Source organism: Parasteatoda tepidariorum, chromosome 7 (genome assembly GCF_982258835.1).
Source record: "Parasteatoda tepidariorum strain Cologne lab strain chromosome 7, Ptep-v5.0, whole genome shotgun sequence".
Classification (NCBI taxonomy): domain Eukaryota; kingdom Metazoa; phylum Arthropoda; class Arachnida; order Araneae; family Theridiidae; genus Parasteatoda; species Parasteatoda tepidariorum.
Genome location: NC_141761.1, coordinates 62,186,399 through 62,210,735, shown reverse-complemented (window position 1 = coordinate 62,210,735; position 24,337 = coordinate 62,186,399). Strand labels below are relative to the sequence as shown.

The 24,337-nt window shown below is 27.9% G+C and overlaps 1 protein-coding gene across 6 annotated transcripts in view; it reads right to left on the bottom strand.

The window, feature by feature from the left end:
- LOC107451579 (E3 ubiquitin-protein ligase Rnf220) overlaps positions 1-24,337 on the bottom strand; it is a 100,759-nt gene that overhangs the window by 48,839 nt on the left and 27,583 nt on the right. For 4 of the 6 annotated variants that reach the window (XM_043046895.3, XM_043046896.3, XM_043046897.3 and 1 more), the window contains exon 3: positions 5,929-6,628. In XM_043046895.3, coding sequence (XP_042902829.2) covers positions 5,929-6,628 — 700 coding nt within the window. Of the gene's footprint in view, positions 1-5,928; positions 6,629-16,544; positions 17,066-24,337 lie in introns of those variants that run through there. The other 2 variants (XM_016067727.5, XM_071183379.2) reach the window with 1 other exon arrangement.

The following is a 24,337-nucleotide window of genomic DNA, read 5'->3' as shown; positions in this document are numbered from 1 at the left end:
AACAAGGGTAAAAAAAAAACTACCCTTTCTCCCCCTGTGTGAAAAGAGTCTTAAAAATTCTCCGTATTTAACTCTTGTTGAAAGATAGTATCATCCTATTTGAAGTTGCCAAGCATCGAATACAGTTATGGTGAGGGTGGGGTACTAATGATCCAGAAGCAAATCCCAGCTGTCTCCCGTTTTTCACACGTAAATTACCCTCCATAAAGAGCATTACCAGCTTGGAAGGGAGAGATGTTGGCCAGTGAAGTGGTGTAACAGGGAAATGAAGGGCCCTTATTTTTGAATGTTAGGCCCTTACATCGTCTTTAGACGCATCGGAAGAGCCGCAAATAATTTTAAAGTTAACTTCTTCACTCTTTTACCATTGAACGGTATCGTAAATTGAGTTTGAAAAATCAAGAAAGCTCTGGAATGCAGATGAAGAGGATATGATGCACCTTGAACTGAGTGGGTTGAGAAAGAACTAGAGTACATTTAAATTAGTTGCTTTATAAGTCTGGGACATGCCTTCATTAGAAATATGCTATAAACTGGATTCTTTAAAATGCTAGTTATTGGACTTTTCTATATGAAATGAACCATAAAATAGGTTTTTTTTCAGATGTTAGTTAATAAGTTGTTCTGTATGAAATTAACAGCAAACTGGGTACTATCAGTCATTAATTATTAAGTTGTTCCGGAAATGAACTACTAACTGGGTTCCATTAGTTGTTAGTTAATAAGCTATTCTATATGAACTGAGTTGAAAAGTAGGTATTTTATTTTTATTTTCCTGACGTTAGGTAGTTAGTTGTTTTGCATGAAATGAGCTTCAAGCTGGACTACTTCAGTTGTTAGTTGTTCTATATGAAATAAAGCATAAACTAGGATTTTTTCCCCCCCAAAACGTTAGTTATTAGGTTTTTCCGTAATAAATGAATCCCAAACTTGATTTTTTTTAAGACCTTACTTGTTGCATAATAGAAATGAATCACAAACTGAGGTTTCTAAGTAATAACATGTAAGGATTTTCCATAAGAAATATATATATACATATATATATATGATTTAGTAACACTAACTTTGATAATGTTTACTGAAGTTAATAAAAAAACTATAGAATTCCACATTTTTTAGCTGCAGGGATTTTTATTTCATTTATTCATTTATTTGAGCGTTTATAGAATTTTAAGCAGTTTTGATTCCAAATAAATGAAGGACAGATTTTATTTCATACATTTTCAATTAAAATAACTGTATACAAAAAAAAGTAATAATTTTTTTCCCTGCCTAGAAAAATTGGAAAATAAAATTTCGCAAAGAAGAAACTAAGCTCATTTTTCAAGCGCAACACTTCAGTAGAGTTAACTAAATAACGTAAAAGAATCAAGCTGTAAGATCAATACACATTTCAATAAAATTGAATTTTTAATATTTCTTCAAACCATTTCGAGCTTTTCTAACTCCAGTTAATATCGAACACTTTTCGGTGCAATTTTCTAGTGTCGCATATCCTATTTCTTCATTAAGATGTCTCTTTTTGAAGGGAATTTTTTTTTTTCTCCCTTCTGTGGTAAATTAAAATAACATATTATTCAAATTCTGGATGACAAGAATTTTGAAATTCAAATGAGATATTCTGCTGTTTGATTTTATTCCGTTTCGATTTCTTTTTCCTTTTCTTTGCTTTAAAAAAATATTTGGAAAACTCGATTGTTAGAGAGATATCCGATTTCCGAAAGAACGAAACTACCATTTAGGAAACTAACATTTTACTATCTTTTTAATTATCACAATTATTTATTATCAAAAGAACTTATTAATATAAGGAAACCATTTTTACATGGTGAAAAAAATAATTTAAAAAAAAGAAAGAAACGGAAAATAAACAGATTTCATAGTCAAAGCATCAAATATGGAATCGAAACATTTATTTTTAAACTGGGCATCGAGTTCACATCAAAATATCACGCTGGGTATTGTTGAGAGACAAAATTATTATACATTATTAATAATAATTAATAATAATGAATTTTAAACGGGGCATAGTTGAGAGACAAAATGCATCTCAGATTTCAGGTCTCATCTTTAATATTTGCCGTTGCAACATCTTTTTTTTTAAATATACATATAAAAAATTGTATCACAATTACAATGCAATAAAAAATGCATTAAAGACTTCGTTTTATAGTTTAATAGAACACTTTTTTTTTTGAACTACTACTGACGTTTGCAACATATTTAAAGCAATAAAATAAATAGAATAGTAATTCTGATAAATTATTTAATACTGTAGTTTTATTGCCTTTATTTTTTATTAATATAACCAACCATTTAATTTATTTATTTTGTTTAACCATATAAAAACTGGTTTGAATTATGCTGGATAATTTTTCCAACATAAATTACGCAAAGACAAAGATATTTTTCAAAAATCTAAACACTAGCAAGTGTATTAGATTACTCATTTTTAAAACACTAATTGCAAAAATGCATCGGCGAAATTTCACCAGAAAAAATTCTGAAACATTCCCATTCCTCACTCTATATATTAGGTTTTATCTAATATATATCTCTAATATATCTATATATTAATACATACTATATATCTCTTCCATTCAGATAGGGCAGAGATCTTGTATTTTATACCTCGCATGTTTTGAAAAATAGGGAAAAGGGTGAGTAAATATCAATCAATAGCTTATTTTGGAAAAGTAAATATTTTTAAACAAAAGTATAATTAACGTTTTCCTCTTTTGTCCACACCCCTCTAACAAATGAACTGGTCTCTAAGGAAGTACTTTTTAAAATTTAAAATAGCAGTTTTTATTTTATGTTTATTTTATCACATTGTGCTGATTTCTACATAAATGTCTTTTTTTTAAACATTTGTGTCATAACTGCTGAAAAAAATCAGAGACTTCTTTTGTGCATTTAAAATGATTATCCAAGGAATTGCGTGTAAATAAATAACATGTTAATCTTGTTTTCAATCTCTTGGCGGCTGAACAATAAAAGTTAGTCCCAAACTAATCTCTTTTGAATTGCACCTAATCTCCTGCACGCCCGCAATTTGTTTCATACGCGCAATTGCCATTGTCCACTTAAAATCCTGAAAATGAATGGAAACTATTAATCCACTCCCTTTCCCACAATTCCCTTCTTAACATCTCCGTAAAAAACTCAACTTAACATTCCATCCCAATGTTCTTTAACAGATTTCCATCCCCAACTCATAATTCAGCGCTGTTGTTTGTTCAGCAGTTTCCTACATCCTACAAGCGAATCCAACATCAGCTACAATGGATCTACAGAGCTGGAAGCAGGCAACCGCTTATCCAAACAAGATCTCACCAAGCGGATTGAGTTGTTTTCCGATTCCTGATCTCCACTTGTCGTGTGTAAATCTCCCGATAATTCCTGCCGACAAAGAAGACCCATAATTTTCAACACCCAACTCTTTTATTTTATTTATTTTTTTTCCCTTTTTGCCAACAAAGTTCGAAAGAGGAAGACCACGTGCGGACACTTCCTATATGCGGCACCCTCCACAGCTGATGGGAATAATGCATTTGGTATGCTGTGGGTATATTCGTCTGTGATTAATTTCCGATGTCGTGGGATGGAAGAGGCACTAAGTCGGAATTTTTAAGAGGAATAACTGAGAAAAGTTAAATATTTCACACGAGATGGCTGCTCATCTTCAAAAAAATGTTGACGCCCTTTCAGTTAGAAATTACAGCCATATGTTTCCTATCATGCGATTTGTTCAACTCAAAATTCCCCCAATATTTTTTTTTATTAAAAGAACTGTAACTGAAATGAAATTACATTACCATTTATCTTGAATTTTTTTATTTCTATATTTCCGAATGGTGAAAAAAAGCATAGTCAAAACAACCAGGATATGGCAAAATTTATTGTGTTTCAGGTTATCCAAAAAGCTCGGTAATTTTTACCGAAGCGTTTTGTAATGATTATGGTAAAATCAACAATAAAATATGGTTTTATGGTATGTGATAAAATTTGGTAATCTTATAATGATATCTTAGAACATGCTATAAAATTCCGTTGAATTCACTTTTTAGTTTTGTATTTTTTAAGAAATTTTGTGGTGAAAAGAGAGATAATTTAAAAAACCAGATTTTCTAGTGAACCGTTATATCAAAAAAATTACCAAACGAATGGTTTAAATACCATATATTTTGGTTTTATTAGCCAGAATTTTCTTCTTTAATTTAACTAAAAATATCTCAACTTTTAATTATTTATACTGGTAAAGTTTTCTTTAAAATAAAAAATAAAAAACAGATTCCGTACCTGTTATCCGTACTTTTTTATTTTATTTTATAATTTGAAACAAATATCACCCAATCCGAAAAGTCTAAAATTTCTTTTTTTTTTATGCAAAACAGAACTTATTTGGCATAAATTTTAAATTAAACACTTTAAATAATTACTTTATAAATTATAAAAATTTTAAAATAGAAATTACAGCTTTTGTCGTAAACAATGCAAATTTTGTTATATTATTCGTTTCCCAATCAACAATTTTTTAAAAAATTGCTTTTCGCAGAACAGAAGTATTAGACATAAATTTTAAATGAGATATTTTAAATAATTATTTTATAATTTATAACTATTTAAAAATAGAAATTACTACTTTCGTCGCATCAGTATAAATTTTATTACCTTATTCGTTTCCCAATAAAAAATTAAATTATTTTTTCTCACAAAACGGAACTTATTAGACATAAACTTTAAATGAAATACTTTAAATAATTCCTTTACAAATTTTAATTATTAAGAAATATAAATTATTACTTTTGTCGTAAACAATATAAATTATGTTATATTACTTGTAGTATTTAAAGTTTCATTTTTATAAGAGGCAAAACTTATTAGACGTACATTTTGAATGATGCAATATTTTGCGGAATATCAGTTTGGTTCTGCAATATGTTATTTAAATTTTAGAACATTTATAATTGAAAAGATGAATGTAAATATTCATCCTAAATAAAGTCTTGATGGAAAAAATATATACATCTATAGCCAAAAAGCTCAGTGAATTATTTATCAAAGCGTTTCGGTAAGGATTTCTGAGCTTTTTTGACGATAGCTCATAGAGCAAAGAACATGGTAAGTTTTACCATATTCTGGTCGTTTTGACCATACTTCTTTTTTTCTCAGTGAAATTTGATAGCTTCGATTTCTTGGAGTTTAATGATGTTTTTGCTAAAAGGTGTATTTTTTTTAAATAAAAAAAATCACCGAAAAAACTTTTAAACTCAATTAAGTGCTTTTTATAACGCTCGTTACCTCCTAAAAAATGCCGTGATCTTCAAATTTTATGCTTACAAATTTGGATTAGATGATGTGAAGAAAATTTGATATCTCACTGAGGAAAGTTAAGTTATAGCAAAGTATTTTTAGACTGATGAAAATGTTTTTCCAGATTTAAATTAAGCCCCCCCCCCCAAATAAAACTAGAAAATATTAGCTAACTTAAATTATAGATCTTATATCCATCTTAAAATTAAAGAGCGAAGAGGAAAATCATTTTTTCCATTAAATATGTTGAATTGGATTAAAATCAAATTCAATTTGAGTTTGTAAAGGCATTAAAACTCAAAAATTAATTCACAAAAACAGTTGAAGTAAAGGAAAAGCTAAATGCAGTAAAAATAAAAAAATTAAATATAATTAGTTAATAACAAAATTTATAGAAAGACATTTAGATGTAGATCCGTAAAAAAAAGGAAACAATAGCTAGGAAAATGCGTATGAAGATAAAAACAACAATATTAACAATAAAGCTAGTTCAGAAACCAAATGTTTTAACTTTATAAAAAAATGCTTGGCATATAGAGAAGTTATTTCCTTCTCTATATGATAACTATGATTATAAAGGGGGAAAAAGGCATAAAAAGTACATATACTTACGTTTTGGCGTTCCTCTATCTTCCGGTGTCGATCTTTCTATCGATCGGGATTCCTCGGAAAGATTCGGCGTTTCGGACATACGATCGGCTCCATCAGCCATCGAATCGCTATCACCCCGATCATCCTTGCCATCCAGAAAAGAGCCCACCGTTTGTCCTAAAGATGATCCTGTTGAATTTGCTGGACTCTGATGAAAACTGGATTCACTCCCACTTCCTGGAAAACAATTCCCCAAAAGCAGGGGCTGAGTTGCCCCACTAATATCACTACCTGGAGAATGACTGTCTAATTTCATACATTTTGCAGGCATAAAAGCAGAGCCATGAAATGGTCCATTCCTATCATCAGTAAGACCTGCCAGCGGGCGAAAAGCCCCTGCATTTAGATAACTACGCCCTAAGGCATGGCTGGCTAGTAATGCTGGATGATGAAGTGATTGAAGTGATAGTAAATGATAGGGATCTCCTTGCCCAAATAAGGGTCTTACAGGAAAAGCAGGATTGGGAAAAGGTACAGCTCCGGCGGTGGACACGATGCTTTCCTTTCCGCTTTCTATCCGTCCCCCGGTCGGGTGACGGGCGAAAGTGACGTGGCTTTGGGCGTGAGGTGTGACGTTTCCGCCGCAGGTAGAATTCAACACCATGACGGCTGGGTTGGTCATAGCATTCGGTAAATAGGCAGAATTTTCCAAGCATAATTCCTATAAAGAAAATACCTTTGTTAATCTAAAAAATTAAAGTAAAGATGAAAAAACTTTATAAGTTGCCGATTAAAACAAAAATAAAGTGTACGTTCAAAGTTTAGAAGTTAATACTGTCTACTTTATTGATCTAGAACAAAGCTTCGTAAGTGATGAGTATGCATAGTTAAGAGATAACCTGTTTGTACACGAAAATAAATTTGTGAAATAATGTAGAATTTCGGCAACTTAGTCGGCAGAATTTTATAATTTTTTCTTGAATTTAGGCCACAAAATTTGTAAAATTGTTTGTTAAAGTTTGTGAAAGCGTTATTGTGAAAATGATAAAACAAAATGGTTTTAGAAGTTTTGCTTGAATATCTCGTATCTTGATGAAAATATGTTTTGAAATCTCTTTTCTTTCAAGAAAGGGATGGAATCTCCATCACTTTTAATGGTGATTTTATCTCCTCAGTATTCCATAGAAAGGAAATTCCATCACAAATAATGATGGAATACGGCCGCAAAATTTTTTCATAAAATTTTTTTTTTCGCGGCTGAAATCAGTGAACACCGTTATTGCGAAAATAAAACAAAATGGCTGAAGAATTGTTTTCTGAATATCTCCTATCTTGATAAAAATAAGTATTGAAATATCTTTTCCTCCAAGAAAGTGAGTACTTTCAATGGTGATGGAATCACCTCAGAATTCCATGGAAAGGAAATTCCATAACAAATAATGATGGAATCTCCTCTCCTCCGATTATGTTTCGATTATTTTTACGGCTGTTGTTCTACACTTTAAAAAAATTATCTATTAGCTACATGTTTATTTAGACTGAAAATGTTCGAAGAAACGAATAGAAAATCTATATTAAATATTTGTAGATAAAATAATTTGATATTTATACGGAAAAAAATGATCCTAATAAGACGGAAGTGTAAATGTACATAAAAATAAAAACTTATTTTGTTCTAGAACAGAATTATAAGAAAGATGGCACGTTTCGGAGCTCAAAACTAACTGACCTGTCTTCCATTTCATTTCAACCAGGAAATAAAAAGTTTTATTTTTAAAAGTATTTTTGTGATGAGATAGTATCAATCATTAAAATTCCTTTTCTTTATTATTCTAAAGGCGTCTCCTTATAATTTATACATAAGGATTATCACATATACAAGACTTCCTTCTGAAAAATATCACAAATACAAATCCTTAAGATTTCTAATTTATTTACATTCCTTTATCCTTTTATATAACATTAATGTATTTTCATTACGTGTTAAAAACGAAATCTAAAGTTTGTACTAAAAGTAAATACTGGTTAGAAATTTAACCTTTCTGTTGAAATAAATATGTTCTAATAAAGTTAAAAAAAAGTTACATACAAATAAGCCATTTCATGAAGAAAAGTTGAAAGCTAAAGTTTGTTATTTTTCGAAACCTAGCTCAAGTTTATACAAGTATATTAAAAATGTAGATTCACTTAGACTATTTAATTCTAATGATTCAATGATTTAATGTTTATTTATTGATTTATTTTTTGGAATAACGACTTATAGTTTCAAATTTATAATAAAATTTGAAGATCGTACTTTTGGATACATATTGTGAACATAATAATAGCTCTGAAAACTTGCGCTATGGGAATACAAAATTTGATCGTAGCTCGATTTCCGGAATTTCAATTTTTTTGTCTGCCCAGAAAACTACTCACGTTGTCGACAGTATCGCCGCAAGACGTAGCAGAGCCCTAGGAATCCGGAGTTCCAATTTCTGCGGAATGCCTCATTCATTGTTAGACTTTTGTGTCATTATTGAAATAAATTACAAGACTTTTATTTATTTATTTAGGTTTTTTTTTTGTTTTATTCCTAAAAACAAAAGATTTAACATTTCTTCTATTTATTTTATTTTAGTTTCAAACGTCTATCATTACTCAAATTTTATTAATGATTTATCAGTCACGGAACCCATAAAATAAAATTAAGAAATTTTTTCTTCAAAGGAAATAAATTATAACTAAAAATAGTATTTGATTTTCTAATTTAAGGGTTTTGGTTTCTATGAATAACTCTCTTATCCCTTAATCACAGAATTTTTATTAAACATATTTTCCATACTTGTTCATTGTTCTGCATAAATTTAGATCAAAAGAAGTAAAATATTATATTTAGCATTTAAAAAATTCATGGTGATGAAATACTGTTTGAAACATTGGTGTCTTTTTCTGCACTAAAGTTTCTTCCGAAAACGGCTCACTTCTAAACAATAATTTTTCAAATTTGCGCTTATTTGCAATTATTTAGATCTAAGAGACACAGTTATCCATCACTATTTTTTTTTTAAATTTGCAAAATCATTTATAGATAAATTATATAAATGAAAAAAAATTTCACACTTTTTTTTAGATTTTTACAACTATAATTCATATAATCAGATTTATTTTAGTAACTGTTTTTCATAATTAAAAAGTACTAATATATTTTTTTGTTTGTAATTAGAGCGTCAAAAAAAATAATATGTAAAAGAGACACCAGTGTCCCATCGGTTATAAAGGGTTGCGCGGATAAATTAGAAATATTAGGTTGTTAAAAAAGTTCTGCAACACTTGCGAAGCTTTCAACTTTTATGAATTTGCATTTTGCGTTCTTAGTTTAAATTTTCATCAATAAGCTCTAAATGCCTTGATGATAAAACCGATCTTCGGATTTTGATTCGCTATTGCTATAAACGAGATCTTTCAGCAAGGGATACTGCATGGGTGTTGCAGAACTTTTTCAACAACCTAATATGATTACTACAGAATTCAAGTGTCCCAAAAGCTATGTGAGTAATTCTAATCGATAACAATTTTTTCAAACTTTCCAAACAAAAGGACTTTTTTTGAAAAAAATCTTAATTTTGCAAACATTAGAATAATATTTTAACTTAACTGGTTTAGTGGAGCAATTTCAGTAATGTGGGTTCTTGGACAAATGTTCAATATATTAAAGTTGCATTGGTTCGAAGCGATTTTCAAGAATACTGAATAGTGACATTATTTATGGAATTTTTATAAAGGTAAAACAAGTTTTTCTATTGATATAATTTTATTTGTTATTGAACATTTTTTTGTTACACTTATTAATACAAAAGGAAATGCTCGCAGTTCAGATAAGTAATATAGTTGGGCATGAAGTAAAACTTATTTAAATTTCCTTTATCTTAGCTTTAAAAGTCTAGGTTTTAAAAGTTAAGTTTCATGGTTTCTGTGACGAATAATCTTAACGTAAATTATTTAAAAAATTTAGAATATTTATTACTCCCCTTATTTTGTTTCACAATTATTTCAATTTCGTCAATTCATGCAACTATTTATTCATTTCAATTGCGAAAAAAAAATATTTTCAAAAGAAACTGAATATTTTGATAAGTTTAAGTTGGGAATTTAATGATCAAGAATTCCTCGTTAATAAATTTTACTGCGTAAAATGTTATGCATAATTTTCATCACAGTGTGCACGTTTTAAATAAACATGCATACTCTGAAAATAAGAAATAAGTTATTAAAGAAGGTGCATTGGGTATTCATTGAGTAGGTATATTGAGAAGTACAAAAATTGAGTATTCATAACGATAGTGACATTAAGAACAGAATCCACTTTTAGATTTCAACATTGCAAACTAACTTTAAAATCAAATTTTGCTTAGCTGAAAATTATGAAGCACCAGAGAAAAATTTCTTAATATATAAATTACAGTTACTGAAAAATATTAAAACCAAGATGGTGATTTTTATTCATAAGTCTAAAATTCTAAACAAATTATTGTTAATTTTAAATAGTTCAACCTGCATTCAGTTGCACTCTGCATTTTGATGCAAAGTATTTTTGACTTTTGCAATATCTGTATATGATTAATAATTAGTTTAATTTCGAGAATAAATTTAAACGTATCTAGTACACATTTCCGATATGATCAATATCAGGCAACTGTTAATTGTACTGACCTACTAAGCCCGGACGCTGTTTTATTTCCTACTAATAAATACTTTAAATATTCAACTATTTTAAAGAAAGATGATTAAAACAATAACTAATATCCATAACTTTTCAGATTTATGTTTTTAATTATTATTTTGAATTGCGTAAATTGGAAAAATTCGTTTTAAGTAGTAGCATTTAAATAAAAAAATTTGGCTTACAATTGTTTTATGTAAAATAAGGTAAAAAAAAAATTCTTCAAGCAATGTATCCAAATGTATTATTCACTGCAAAAATATTTGTGATTGTTGAGTAGTAATATGACGCAAAATTTCTGCAACTTTAATTAGATAATATATTTAAATCGTATTATATATTTAAATCGTATTATAATGTAAAATTCTTCTGACACTGAATTTCAGAGTATTATAGTTAAAACGGAACGGGAATATGATAAGCTTAATTAGAATTACAACTGATCAATATTATGGCTGGATCTTCATGTTAACAAATTTTACGATTTTTCTCATAAACTGACTTCCAAGATAATTATTTTTAAGAAAGTAATTATAACTTTTTAATTACTTAAAATCATTTATAAGTTCTTTTCCTTTCAAAGACATTCTTTATTTAATTGAGATGAGTAACTAAAAAAATTTTTATGCAGCTCTCTCTTATGCAGCAGTTACTCTTTGGAAAAGAAAAAACTAGGGGAGAAAATAGAGCACTTAGTGCAATTTGAAATGGATTGGAAATGCATCATCTTTTTTTTCCCCCTCTTCTAGTGACTCTGAATTCCCTTTTCCTTAATTTAAAGAGCCATGAAATAAATGGTTCTAAAATCTTTTGTATCGTTTTAAAAAATCTAGGTTTAACATAACAAAAGGTAGATGGTAACTGTTCTGAATAGGCAGGGAAGTTTTGAAGTACTTTCTGTTTAACCCTCTCGATCTCAATTTACCTCTTTTCCTTTAGGGATCTTTTTTCTTGGAGGGAAAAAAAAATACAATTGAATTTGAAGTTCTAAAAAACTGTAGATTACTTAATTAGGTAATACTTATTTTTGTAACTTATCGTTAAAAAAAAAATCGAATTCTATTTCTTGAATTTTCAATTATTTGTTCAATAGATAATTACAAAATTAGTATCAATTGCAAATTTTAAAAATAAATAATAAAAAAAAAATGCAGGAATGTCATCTCGTTAATGAATAAAGTTATTTTAATTTACATGATAACTAAATAACATGTCCAGTTCAGTTTTTTATTAGTTCCTAAATTCATTTAGAGAAATTTAAAGTTTGATAATTTTTAATAATATTATGTATTTTATCAGTAATTGTACGCATTATTGTTGGCAACATAGAAATTTATCAATATAAATCAAAATATGTATATATATATCACAATAAATTTACTTTAATCTATCACAAAGATTCGACAATTCAAAACATTTTACTATAATTGTCTCATAATTACGTTAATCGCAAAGTTATCTCAACAATTCATTGCTTCTTACTGCAACTGTCTTAAATTATAATTAATTTCTTTTAAGTTATCACAAAGTTACACAGACCAATTCATTACATTTTATCACAATCGTCTTACAGCCAATTTACTTTAATCTATCACAAAGTTATCTCAACAAATCTATGCTTTTTACTGCAACTGTCTAAAAATTAATTTACTTTAATCTATCACGAAGTTATACTCAACAATTCATTACACTTAATTAAAATTGTTTCCCATTGCTATAAATCTACTTTAATCTAACTCAAAGAAATCTACCGCAATTACTCAACAATTTATTACATTCTATTACAATTATCCAGTTTTTAATTTTTAAATAAACTAATATTACAAACTTCTCAAACATTCATGGTTGACCCACCGACATCCTACCTCTTTTTTTGCTGATTTTCTTACCCTCATAGACTGCAATCTTCAGCATTTTTTATAACCTCAATGGTCATAGAAATCTTTATGAATCATTTATGAACTATTATTATCAAATTATGAATCATTTCTTCAGGTACACATTAAAGAACCACCCTTCCTTCTCTCCCACACTAATTGACTCTGCATTCAGCCATACTATCCATACCTTGTGCTATAGTACCCTTTAAATTTACTGCAAACTTACTGTGTTAAATCAAAGCATTATTTTTTTCACGTCGAACTACAGTATCTTGATTTCAAGTTTAAGAAGGATTATATTGCACGGCGACAAGTTTCAACAACGTTAATATCAAATCACTTCTACTGTCAAATTTAAACCATACTATGGTTCAATTTTTATTTCTAGTCGAAAAAATCTCTGAATTGGTGTTATAACCAAAAAGTGATCTAAAAACAATTAAGCTGAAGAGTAGCTATTAGTTAATTGAATGAAGTATACTTGTATATCTTCCTTGCAGCGAGAGTAACATGTAATAAAATCAAGTTTTATATTAAAAGAATGGGGTGAAAAAAATTGTCCTTTCCAACAGATATTGTTTATATGCCTATCTCATCAATGTGCATAATAAAACAAATTTTATAAAAAATTTTAAAATAATATAACATAATGAAATTTTTTTAATGCAATTTATAAATCTAGGTTTGAAAAATGCATGTGAGTAAACAGTAATATAAAAGTAATGTGCACAAATAAGTGCCATTACAAAAATTAAATGTAAGTACTAAACAAAAATTAAATCTGGTAAGTATAATGTCGCCAATTCATTAATTATGCATTGTTATAAATATAATTTAAATTCAAATGTTGATATATTATAGATATTTAACTGTAAATTTCTATGAAATTAAATTATTTCTATGAAAATTGATAATTTAAAAATTCTGGACAAAAAATATATAATTTTTTAATTGAAACTTCAATATTTATGCTTTCTATATTTGTCTTTTGCAAATAATATTATTAGTAGTATGATGCAAGGTAAATGATTAGTCAATTGATAAAAATATTATCATGCCAAAGTAAACTAAGCATATATCCTATTATTTAAAAATTAAATATCTATTTCATGGAATCTTTTCTCAGTAAATTGAAGCCTTTTGCTCTGTAATCAATTTTGAGGGGAAATCTAATTATATAGTTTTTATTTTATAACTATTACATGAATATCCATAAACAGAGATTAATCCGCATCCGAAAACGGAAGTCAGAAACAGAAAGTTTATTTCGAAATCCAAATCTTCTAAGTTTGCTTTGGCTTCAAAAGTTATGCATCATGATTTCCTTGTCGCCAACTTGTTTGAAATCTCCAACATGAGAATTGTAACCTGGGTAACAATAATTGATAGCTCACTAACCAATTCATAGATTCTTTTCTCTACTTGTTTTAACTACTACTGCACAAAAGGATTTGATACCGGAAGGATATATATATACACTATTTAGTTCCTTAGACTAGCACTTTCTATTTTATTTATGTTCAGTTTTAAAATTTTATTTTGATGAGATATCCTCTATCAGTTTTCTGAAAATGATTGGCCTTTCATTTTTAGAATTCCTAAATTGTTGCTTATTTTTTCCTAAAATAAAGAGTTATTTATATCTGCCTCACTTTTTAAATAGTTTAACATTTTTAGCAAAAGCCAATATCCGATAAAACAATCTGTACTTAATAAGCAAGTTTTCATGATTCACAATTCAAATTAGCTTATTTTCTGTCTTTTAAACTTGAATGACAAGTATATCTTCTTCATAAATTAAATTTCTACTTAAATCTAGATTTAAAAAAAATCTTTCCACAAAGTTGAACTTGCATTTTATATTGACACCAATTTCTATAATAAATACATAAAAAAATAATTAAGAACAAAACTTTTTTTATTTGCTTTTGCTCGTTCATAATTTTAAGAAAGAATAAAGTTCTGCTCTATGATAAGGCAAGTTAATCACTAACTGTTATACCAGACATTATTTAACTGTAAGAAGTTATTTAAATAATTTTTATATGATCTTCAAAAATTATAACTGAGCATCTTGAAAAAAGTAAAGAAAGAAAAAGAAAAGTATGCAAATCTTTAAGAAAATATTCTTACCTGTTGCTTTAAAGTATAACGAAACATTATAAGTAATCTTTAATAGCTATTCGTTCTTATCATTTAATTTCTTTTAATAATACATTGCGCATAGTTGTAAGATAAATCAAATTATTAATAACTATATTATTAACTACATTACGATAAAGTTTACTCAGTGCATAAACTACGTTGTAAGCATTGTGATAATAAGAGTTTTCTATTAAAATTTCTTCGCAGAAATTATGCTCGCCCCATTTGGGATTCGTAGAACAAAATGATTGTTTGATAATAGAAAATAATTTTTTAGACTCATTTGGCAAATATAATGGCTTTGTGTCACGATGATATTCCCCATGATTAAACAACTGTGTTATTATTTATTTACTTATTTATTTTTTTTACGTAAATTAAGACAAGAGTAATTTCTCAAATGAAATTATAGTTTTCACTTAACACTGAGACATTACTTTAGGTTAGGTTGAAAAATCTATGTAATTTTTTTTTAACAGATAGATAAAAGACATGGATAAAAATGAGGGGGGGGGGGATTGAGATGATACATGATCCAAAATTGAATTCAAACAAAAGCTAATGCTCAGTGGTTGAATCTGTAAGATACAGGTTGATATTCGTCTCTTCAAAAAATCAACACGCTTGTTTCACATGGTTCAAAAAGCAATCACCTAATAATGATTCGTCGATTAATTTAGATTGATTTCCTTCATTATTATTTTTTTCTATAGTTCTGCAAGTCATGCTATAAGCAATTTTTATGGTAGTACATAAAACGATCAGATATTTTATATTTAAACAAAATTTGAAATAAGATAAAATAAAAATGCTCTGTATAAAATGTTTTGATGCGTCTTGTTTTTTTTTATTTACTATAAATATATGTGCAGTATGGAACATTTTTAATCAAAATATTGAATGAAAATAAACTTTCAGTCATGATTTATCCGGTAAAAATATTGAACAATCATATTGAAGAACATGATTGTTTGCAATAACATAATTTCATTAAAAATGATAATAAAATTATGAAAAAAAATCGTTTTGCATTAAACAGCAAATTTTTATTTATTAAAGATTCAAAAATATTATTTACTGAACATTTCTTTCTTATAGTTACTAAAAACTAGAAAGGTTATTGACTGGAAGAAAAAGAATCAATTGGTCTAATAAACATATATATTTTTTTAAATTAAGAAAGAGATCCATGGTAAATATTTGCATAATAGACATTTCTTGGACAAAGGTATATTTTTTGTTAGGAAAAATGAAGAGTTTTGTTATTAAAGCTAAATATAAATAAATTTCTGAGTTTTTTCAGCGTTTTTTTACTTGAATTATCACCAAATATCCTTCAATTATTATCTAATGAATATGATAAAATAAATAAATATTTTACTGTTATGTTATTTGCCCCTAAAAGAACTTAATTGGAATCCTTCTATTCCAATGAAAATTTCCAATTTTTATATTACAACAAAAATTGCACAATTGAATAAATTGTAATAAATTAATTTTTTTTTATTCAAAAAGAACATTTGTCATAGCCTTCTGTTTATTTGAGGTTATGGAGAACAAAATAAATTGTGTCATAAAAATTTAAATTCTCTTATTAATGTTAATTAACAAAAGTTTTATCATGGAACAACACTTTATAATAATAAGTTGCTAGTAAGTTACTAGTTACTAGTTACTAATTAACAAATACTAGTTGGATCAAAATAATCATAGTAAAGCTTCTAAACATTTTCTTCTTCAAATTTTATGTATTTGATAAATTTCGTCACATTCACTATCTATTTAACACTTAAAATGCTTCGTCTATTTAGGAATAAAATCAAAATTCTTCCTAGATTTTTTGAATTGATCTAGAACAATTAATTTAGAAATATTGAGAAATTAATTAAGCATTGAAAAAGCTGACGTACCTGAAAAGATGGGAACTTTAAAGCTTGTGGAAATAGTCCTGTCCTACTACGAAATCTATCGTGGCTACTCATTACTGTAAATCTTATTCAATTTCAACAATGTTTTCTTTGCTTTTATATATCAATGTATTTATGCAATCACAGATTAATTAGTCCATATGATTTATTCCTCTTCAATATAAACTAATTCAAACGTCACTTTCTATTAATAGCAATTTGCCTTAACTAAAAAATTATCAATCACTAAAACCTCCATAGCAGTAAACAAAAATTTAAAAAACAAACAACTATTTGGATACAAAAGTCCCATAGTTGTTTACAGTGTTGACTAAGCTATGCCTCCTCTGCCGACTTCTCCTACCAACTGACTGCTACTTTGCTGGAACTAGACTACCCCCACCGTACTAGGGGATTGAAAATCCAATTATACTCTTCACAGTGGGGTTATCGTAGGGGGAAAGGGGGGTTTTCTCCTACCCTCAGTTCTCAATACTCTACTTCCCCAAACTATTCTCCACTCTGTTCATCGTGACGATCCCAGCATCTTCCTCATCTCCCCCCCCCCTGCATCAGAGTCCCAACCAAGTGATCTGTAGCTCTCTCATTGGCTAGCCGTACTAGTCTTTCTTTGGTGGTAGTAAAGTTGAGGGAGAGAAAATGATTGGTTAAAGAACAGAATGATAGGCGTGGTTTGAGAACACATCCTCTAAGGTTCGAGTTGTAGAAGTGCATCGTCCACCCCTGAAGGTGGGACTAAGTCTTGAGATGTAAGAGTTTATAGAGGGTTAAGTGGGGAAAAGTTCTTGTCAAGAGAAGTCAAGTTAGCCATCTATTAAGGTTATTAGAGAGTGTTAAATGGACACGCTTTTGAGCTGTCGGACGGAGTTCGAATTATTTTTTTCCCCTTCTTTTTCCCCTTTGTGGCTTTTATGGGAATGTTTCCTTCTAGTTAATCTGTCAACTAAGAAGGATGTGTAACATGTGTAGAGGGAAAAGTATTCATGGTCACCTTTTTCCCCCACTCGTATTGTATACATTCCTCCTTGTATACATTTCATTTGCTGGTGTCGAAGAAACGTTGTAGAACATTAACAGGTTTTTTTTCCACAACTGTAGGGATTGTATACTGTATTATTTTTAACATTTTAAATTTACAGTTTTTTAGTCTTTCTTCAACTTCCAATATCTTTAACAAATATCAGTTGTTTTTTTTTCTAGTTACTGATTGGTGTAAATTTTAACTAATCAATCGAAATATATTATAAAATCAATATTATGAAAACTTTTCAACGAAGTCTTCATAATAGATGGCGTTTCATAATGACTACCCTCAATATATGCTTTTAGAATTCATGAAAAATCGTCTCCAATTTGGAGAAGGATTCTGAAAAATAAATATTAAGAATTGTCAATACTATATATTTATTTAGTTTCATTACACGCAATGATCTCTCGATCCTCCTTGTTTCTGACTCTCGTAATTTTAGTTCTAACCTCAAAATCAAGGAGAACTCGCCTTTGTATATTTATAACTTACATTTACGTTACACGAAGAACAAAACCATGAAAACATTTTATTAGTAAGTATTATTAGTTTTGTTACAGCAGTAGGACTAAAGCCAATGTTCGAACAACCATAAGGTTGAATTAAGATTATATATATATATATATATATATATATATATATATATATATATATATATATATATATATATATATATATATATATATATATATTTTCTCAGAGATCAGATTTGTTGCGACAATACCAATAAAAGTTATATTTAATTAACAATAAAAACATCTCAGCGAATCGAATTTTCAACAATAAATCCCAGAATTTAAGATAAATCAATAATATATAGAATAAATCAATCGAATATAAAATAAATCAATAAAATGAAATAATAACGAATCTCTAATCTGCAGTAATTTAAATTTTAGCCAATTAAAACTGGCCCTGACTTTTTATTAGTTGTTCTACAACTATTTCTGGTTATCATAATCAATAAAAATTAAAATACTGTTGTTTTTTTTATATATATATAATTTCTTCTCATATAAATATTGATTTTCGGCCGATCGATGTCTGTTTTTATGTCTTAATTTTTGACAGGGATTTAAAAAAATTTACAAAATGTATTGCCTTTATTTATTTTTGGTATCATTTTGATTGGTAAATTTGAAATAATAAACAAACAATCATCTGAGAAAAGAAATTAATATTTATGTTTGATAAAAACGTTATTACAATCTGAGTAATGATAATCATAATTAATCAATCTTTTCTTAAATGATCTCTGATAAACATTCATAATAATTTTGTTTTTTAGTCACTTATAAGAATAGGTCTTATATAAAAAAAAAAAAAATAAGTTAACAATCAATGATTGATAACGAATTTTACATGTTATTGCATTAAATGCACTTTGTTGCAAAATGTACATGCATATTTATGTGTGATGCCACAATTGGCATTACATATTTATTTCCTATCTTTTTAAAATATCCTTCATTACTTAAGCTTATTTTTATTAATAGAATTACATTTAAAATAAATCAAAAACTTAATCTTTTTAAACGAACATAAAATATTTATTTCTTCTCTTCCAGATCAATGTAACGGATACTTTTTATTTCATTATTATGCAGACATATTAATTCACTGTCGCCTCTAATCGAAAACAAAAATCTATTTATAACTTTTTATTCTAAATTTCCAACGGCTAAATGTTTCGGTTGCATGGTTGTAATAATTCTCATAAATTTGTTGGCGACTCGTGATCGCCAAGGTGTTCTTTTACATCCATGTTGAGATGGTAGTTTGCTTTGTTTTGGGTATGGTATATTAGGAAAAGTCGCCAAATTATGGATCTCCTACCCATACTTTCTATGTCCGTTGGGAATAATTATATTCACTTTTAATTTCAAATTTGTGGAGGCTGGGAGCCCTTTGGGGCCTCCCCAGTCTCAGTTTTCTAACCGTCAGAAATGATATTCTGGCTGTACGATCTCTCAATAGAGAGTATTCTGATTTCATCCCTTTAAGGGATTTCTTATTTTTTTGATGAAGAAGTGGCCATTGTCTAAATCAAATTATGCTTAATAAAATCTAAATTTACATTCAACGATTTGTACATTATTTCCTGGAAACTCCATTGTTCAATTCATTCATTAATGGCCTAAATGAACATTCATGTACTACACTATACAACTATTGGCGGCTACTGACGGAGACACAAACCTTCCGTTACAAAAATTCCGTTACATTATGAATGCACTTAAATGCAAAAATGTATCAATAGTTGAATTTGTAGGCTAAAAAACTTTCAATGGGGAACAACTGTTTCTCTTAGATCTGAATAACTTCAAATAAGTGCAAACTTGAAAAATTATTGTATGACAGGGAGTAGTGTTTGGAAAATTTTATCTGTGTCGCAGAACAAGACTGTTTCAAGCTGTATTTTAGAATCACAAATTGTTAAAACGCTAAATATAATTTACACTTATTTTGACCATGATTAACACTTATAGTTTACTTTATAAAGCAAAAAAAAAAAACGAAAATAACTACTTTTTGCAATTTAAAATTCTAGTATTAAAAATTACAACATAACAAAAAAAATTGTTATTAGAGTAGCAATGCTATAAAATAATCAGTGCTCTAAATAATTAAAATTTTCGGAACTCTGTACACTATATATATTTTTTGAAGCTTTTAGTTTTCAAATGTTATTATTTTCATTCCATTTTATTCTGGTGTTATATCACTTAATAAGCTATAAAAATCTGTTCACGAATTTTATGCGAGTCATAAACAAAAAAGAAATCAGAAGCTTAAATAGGAAAAGTTTTTAATTTTTGATATAACTGAAGATATTATACTTTATTATTAAGAAACATTTTATTTACTTTAATTTTTAAAATTGGGAACCAGATAGCCTGGTTGGTAGGGCGAAGGACTCACTTTCGTGAGACCTAGAGTTTGAATCTAGCCGGCCGAAGATTCCCCGTGTATTAAATGCTGACTGGTGCACGTTTAAATCTGTCGAGTCACAAGGTCTCCCATGTTCCTTTAACAAATTATACACTTCGGGATCCTGGATTGGAGATTGATCATTCTCTGGTTCAGATCTGAATTGCGATCTATATGAATTGGTTCACCCTATCAAAGGGTGTGATGTGTGGGTGTTGCAGAGATCGAATTCTTAGCCATAGATGGCGCCACTGAAAACTGGAACAATCTCACCCCTATACCTTAATGGATATTTTTCCTTTTATTTCTTTTAAAAAAGTTTTTTTTTTTTTTTAATCAAATTTGGGAGCAAAATTTTTAATTTTGAAAACAAATTAAAATATCTAAAATATGAAAAAATGAAATATAATGACTGAATATAAATAATGACTGAATATAAATATAATGAATGAATAATGACATATACCGTTTTAATGTTAAAAGAATACTTACACAAAAATAAAAACGCTTACTTACACTTCAATGAGAGAAGAAGAAGTTTTCTCTCTGGGTCGTAAATTTTCTTCCTCGGCATAATATTTATTTATTTACTTATTTATTACTATATTTAAGGGGAATATCCTTTATCAAAGAATAAATTAAATCTCTAAAAATTTTAAAAATTACATAAACATTAAAAGGGATTTTCGATTTGCCTATTTTTTTAGGAAGGGTTAAGCAATGCGTTCGTAACGAAAAGAAAAAGCATTGTTTTCTAATTATTTTCCCAATTGAAATAAAAGTTAAATTTGAAAAGTAAAAAGTTGAACAAAATTTCTCCAAACAACTCTAAAATTTTATAAAAATGAATTAAAACGCAAGATTGGAAAGTTTGCTCAATCTAAAGTCTTTTTTTTCTTCTTTTCTTCCCCCATTTAATATTAGAATTCTTAAAAATTAGGTTACAATGGTAAAAGTCAAAATTAAAGCAAAGAAACGGGGGTTGCTAATAATTCTTACGTAAGCATAGTAAAGTATTTATAGTTAGCTTATTTTTGCTGACAAGGGCGGAGAAGGAGTTACCAAAAAATTAACACAAAATTACAAGGGCGGAAAATTACTAAAAAATACCGTTATTTAATATTTGGAAGGCCACTTTAAGATTACTTAATGCATTTTCCTATACAGGTAGAGTAGAAATGGTACGTTAACAGTCAAATATGAAATTTTTAAAATATTACAACTTAATTAAATGTTCAGTGAATATGCAGAGAGTGATGAATTTCCGTTTAGAGAAATATTCATCAATACGAACATACAATCTTACTAAATACCAACAATAATCTAGTTTAACAAATGAGAGCTCATCAAATTCCATAATTGGTTAAAAAACATATGATGGACATTAAATATAGAAAATTTTTTCCTTCTTTAAAAATGCATGTATTGTTCGGAAGATTTTTTATATTGTTGTGCAATACACAAAGTATAAATAAGTGCTCCCAAACACACACTGATTACACTTTCGAAAAGATGCAACAATGTTTGCAAGCAGTTGCTGGTGGTATGTAGATTGCATAAGCTTCTCGAAAGTACAAAATCCACGGAAATACTATCTCTAATTAAATTCACAAGAAACACGTGAAACGCGCTTGTAAACTATAATTTTTCTTCTACAAAGATTTTTCTAATGAATGAATCAAAAGATTTAACACATAAAAATATATTTTATAGGACATCAGGTGATTTTGACAGAAACTGAAGAGCAAGTTCTGTCATGTACTTTCAAGCATGTTATGTTCAAATTTATCAATATTATAAATGTTAATGAATATGTAATAATTATTATTTTTGAAATTTCATCTATTTCAATGCTCAAAAATAAATATGGATTCCTTTTGTTTAAACTCAAATGTTTTGATATAAACATTCTTTTTTAAAAAAAATTCTTAATAAAAAATGGTTTTTTAATGCTGAAAATTATTTTCATACTAATATCTTTACATATCTTGATGTTTTTGTTACTAAAAATGTCAACAATTAACTTTTTTAGCAATTTTATATCAATATTTTACTAAAAACATGATTATTAAACTGAATTCCTATCGCTGCACAAAGTAGCCCCACTTGGGGGCTACTTTGTGCAAGGTATGTTTTGACTTATTATTTGTAAATAATACATACAAATAATACCAATATTGATCAAATTCACTCGTCTGAGTCCAGTTATGAATATAATATCGATAAATTTTACTAAAGTTTGAATTAATATAGTTTTTTTACATGTCAAAGTTCAAAAACTGCGAAATCCTGCGCAAAGTAGCCACACATGACGGCAGTACTAATTTTTAAATTAACTTCAGTACAAAGATTTCCTTTTTGGTTTAAATAAAAAGGAAAAATCCCAATACTTTTCAATTTGTGTTCTGAATTCTGAAATTAAATTATGAAAATTATGAAAAAAGAAATTATTTAATTATGAAATTATTTAATTATGAAATTATGAATTATAAAATTATGAAACAAAAATTTTATATTTTGGACATTTCAATTTTGGCCAAACATTGTAAGCATATAAGAACTTTAGTTAGAAATAAATCTTGGCCCAATATTGAAAATCATTCTAGGAACAAAGTAGCATGATATTAAGTTCCCAATATTTAGGCTCTACTGCAACCCTAAAAGAGTTCTAGTTAGAAATGAATCTATAAAGCAAGACTGTCTTGATTCGTGAGAGCGAAATCATGATATCTCAATATTAACCTTCAGAGTACGTTCTGAATAAACTTTTGTTGAGAAAATTTTGTCGCAGGTTCTAACAGATAAAAACATATTTTTTTCATCCCTTGAAAGATAAGTGCATAACTAATTTTAAGTAATAAGAAAAGCTTAAATTTTTTTGTAAGATTGTTCTTTTAAAATTATTCTGTGAAGTCTTGGAAAAATTCGATTTTCAATAAAAATTGTCATCTTGGTGTTCCTAAACATTCTAAAACTAATTTTCGCATGTTTGCTAAAATAACGCTTAACAGGATGTTCAAAGGTAAGCTTTTTGTTGAAAATTAATAATGAATGAAAGTCTAAAATTGAAAGTTTAAAATTGAAGGATCGTTGAAAATTGCTTTTCATTATTTCTATAAAAGAATGTAGTTCCTAAGCAACTACTTAAAAACAAGAATAACTATGACTATGTACATGCTAAGTCTATATGCAGGGCCTGATCTTCTTTTAGGTGAACCTAGACAGTAGCCTGGGGGAACCAGAGAGAGAGAAATTTTTTTTTTTTTTTTTTTTTTTTTTTTAAATACAAAAAATATTTTTGTAAAAGAAATTTTCTTGCTATGGAATATACAAGTACAAACAAATATTTCTCAAATAAAATATCTTTTTGTTGGTCAAAATAAATGCAATGGAAACTAATATATTTAAGTTATTATGTACAGCTTACAGTTTATGATTAACTCGTTGTAAATCATTAGCTGTAAGTAATAGTTGCATAAAAAGGTACTAATGGCATTATAGTAAAATGGCAAGTTAGTTTATTTTTTTAATAGATTATATTGTAAATTTTATATATCTATTGTGTGAATTTGTACTGTTTCATGGGAAATTGTAAATAATTTCAGAAACATTTTGCACAAAACTGAGCTGTACAATAATTACTTCTTAGAATGAATTAGATAGCAATAAGCAAACAGAAATTTCTCGATTTCATTCAGAAAAAGTTTGGCAATAAATGTCTTAATATGCGTTTAGAGATATTATTTACAGATTTATTCTCACAGTTAGACACAGCTAGCTATCAATTGCATTTTTATACTATAATTTAAATAATTAA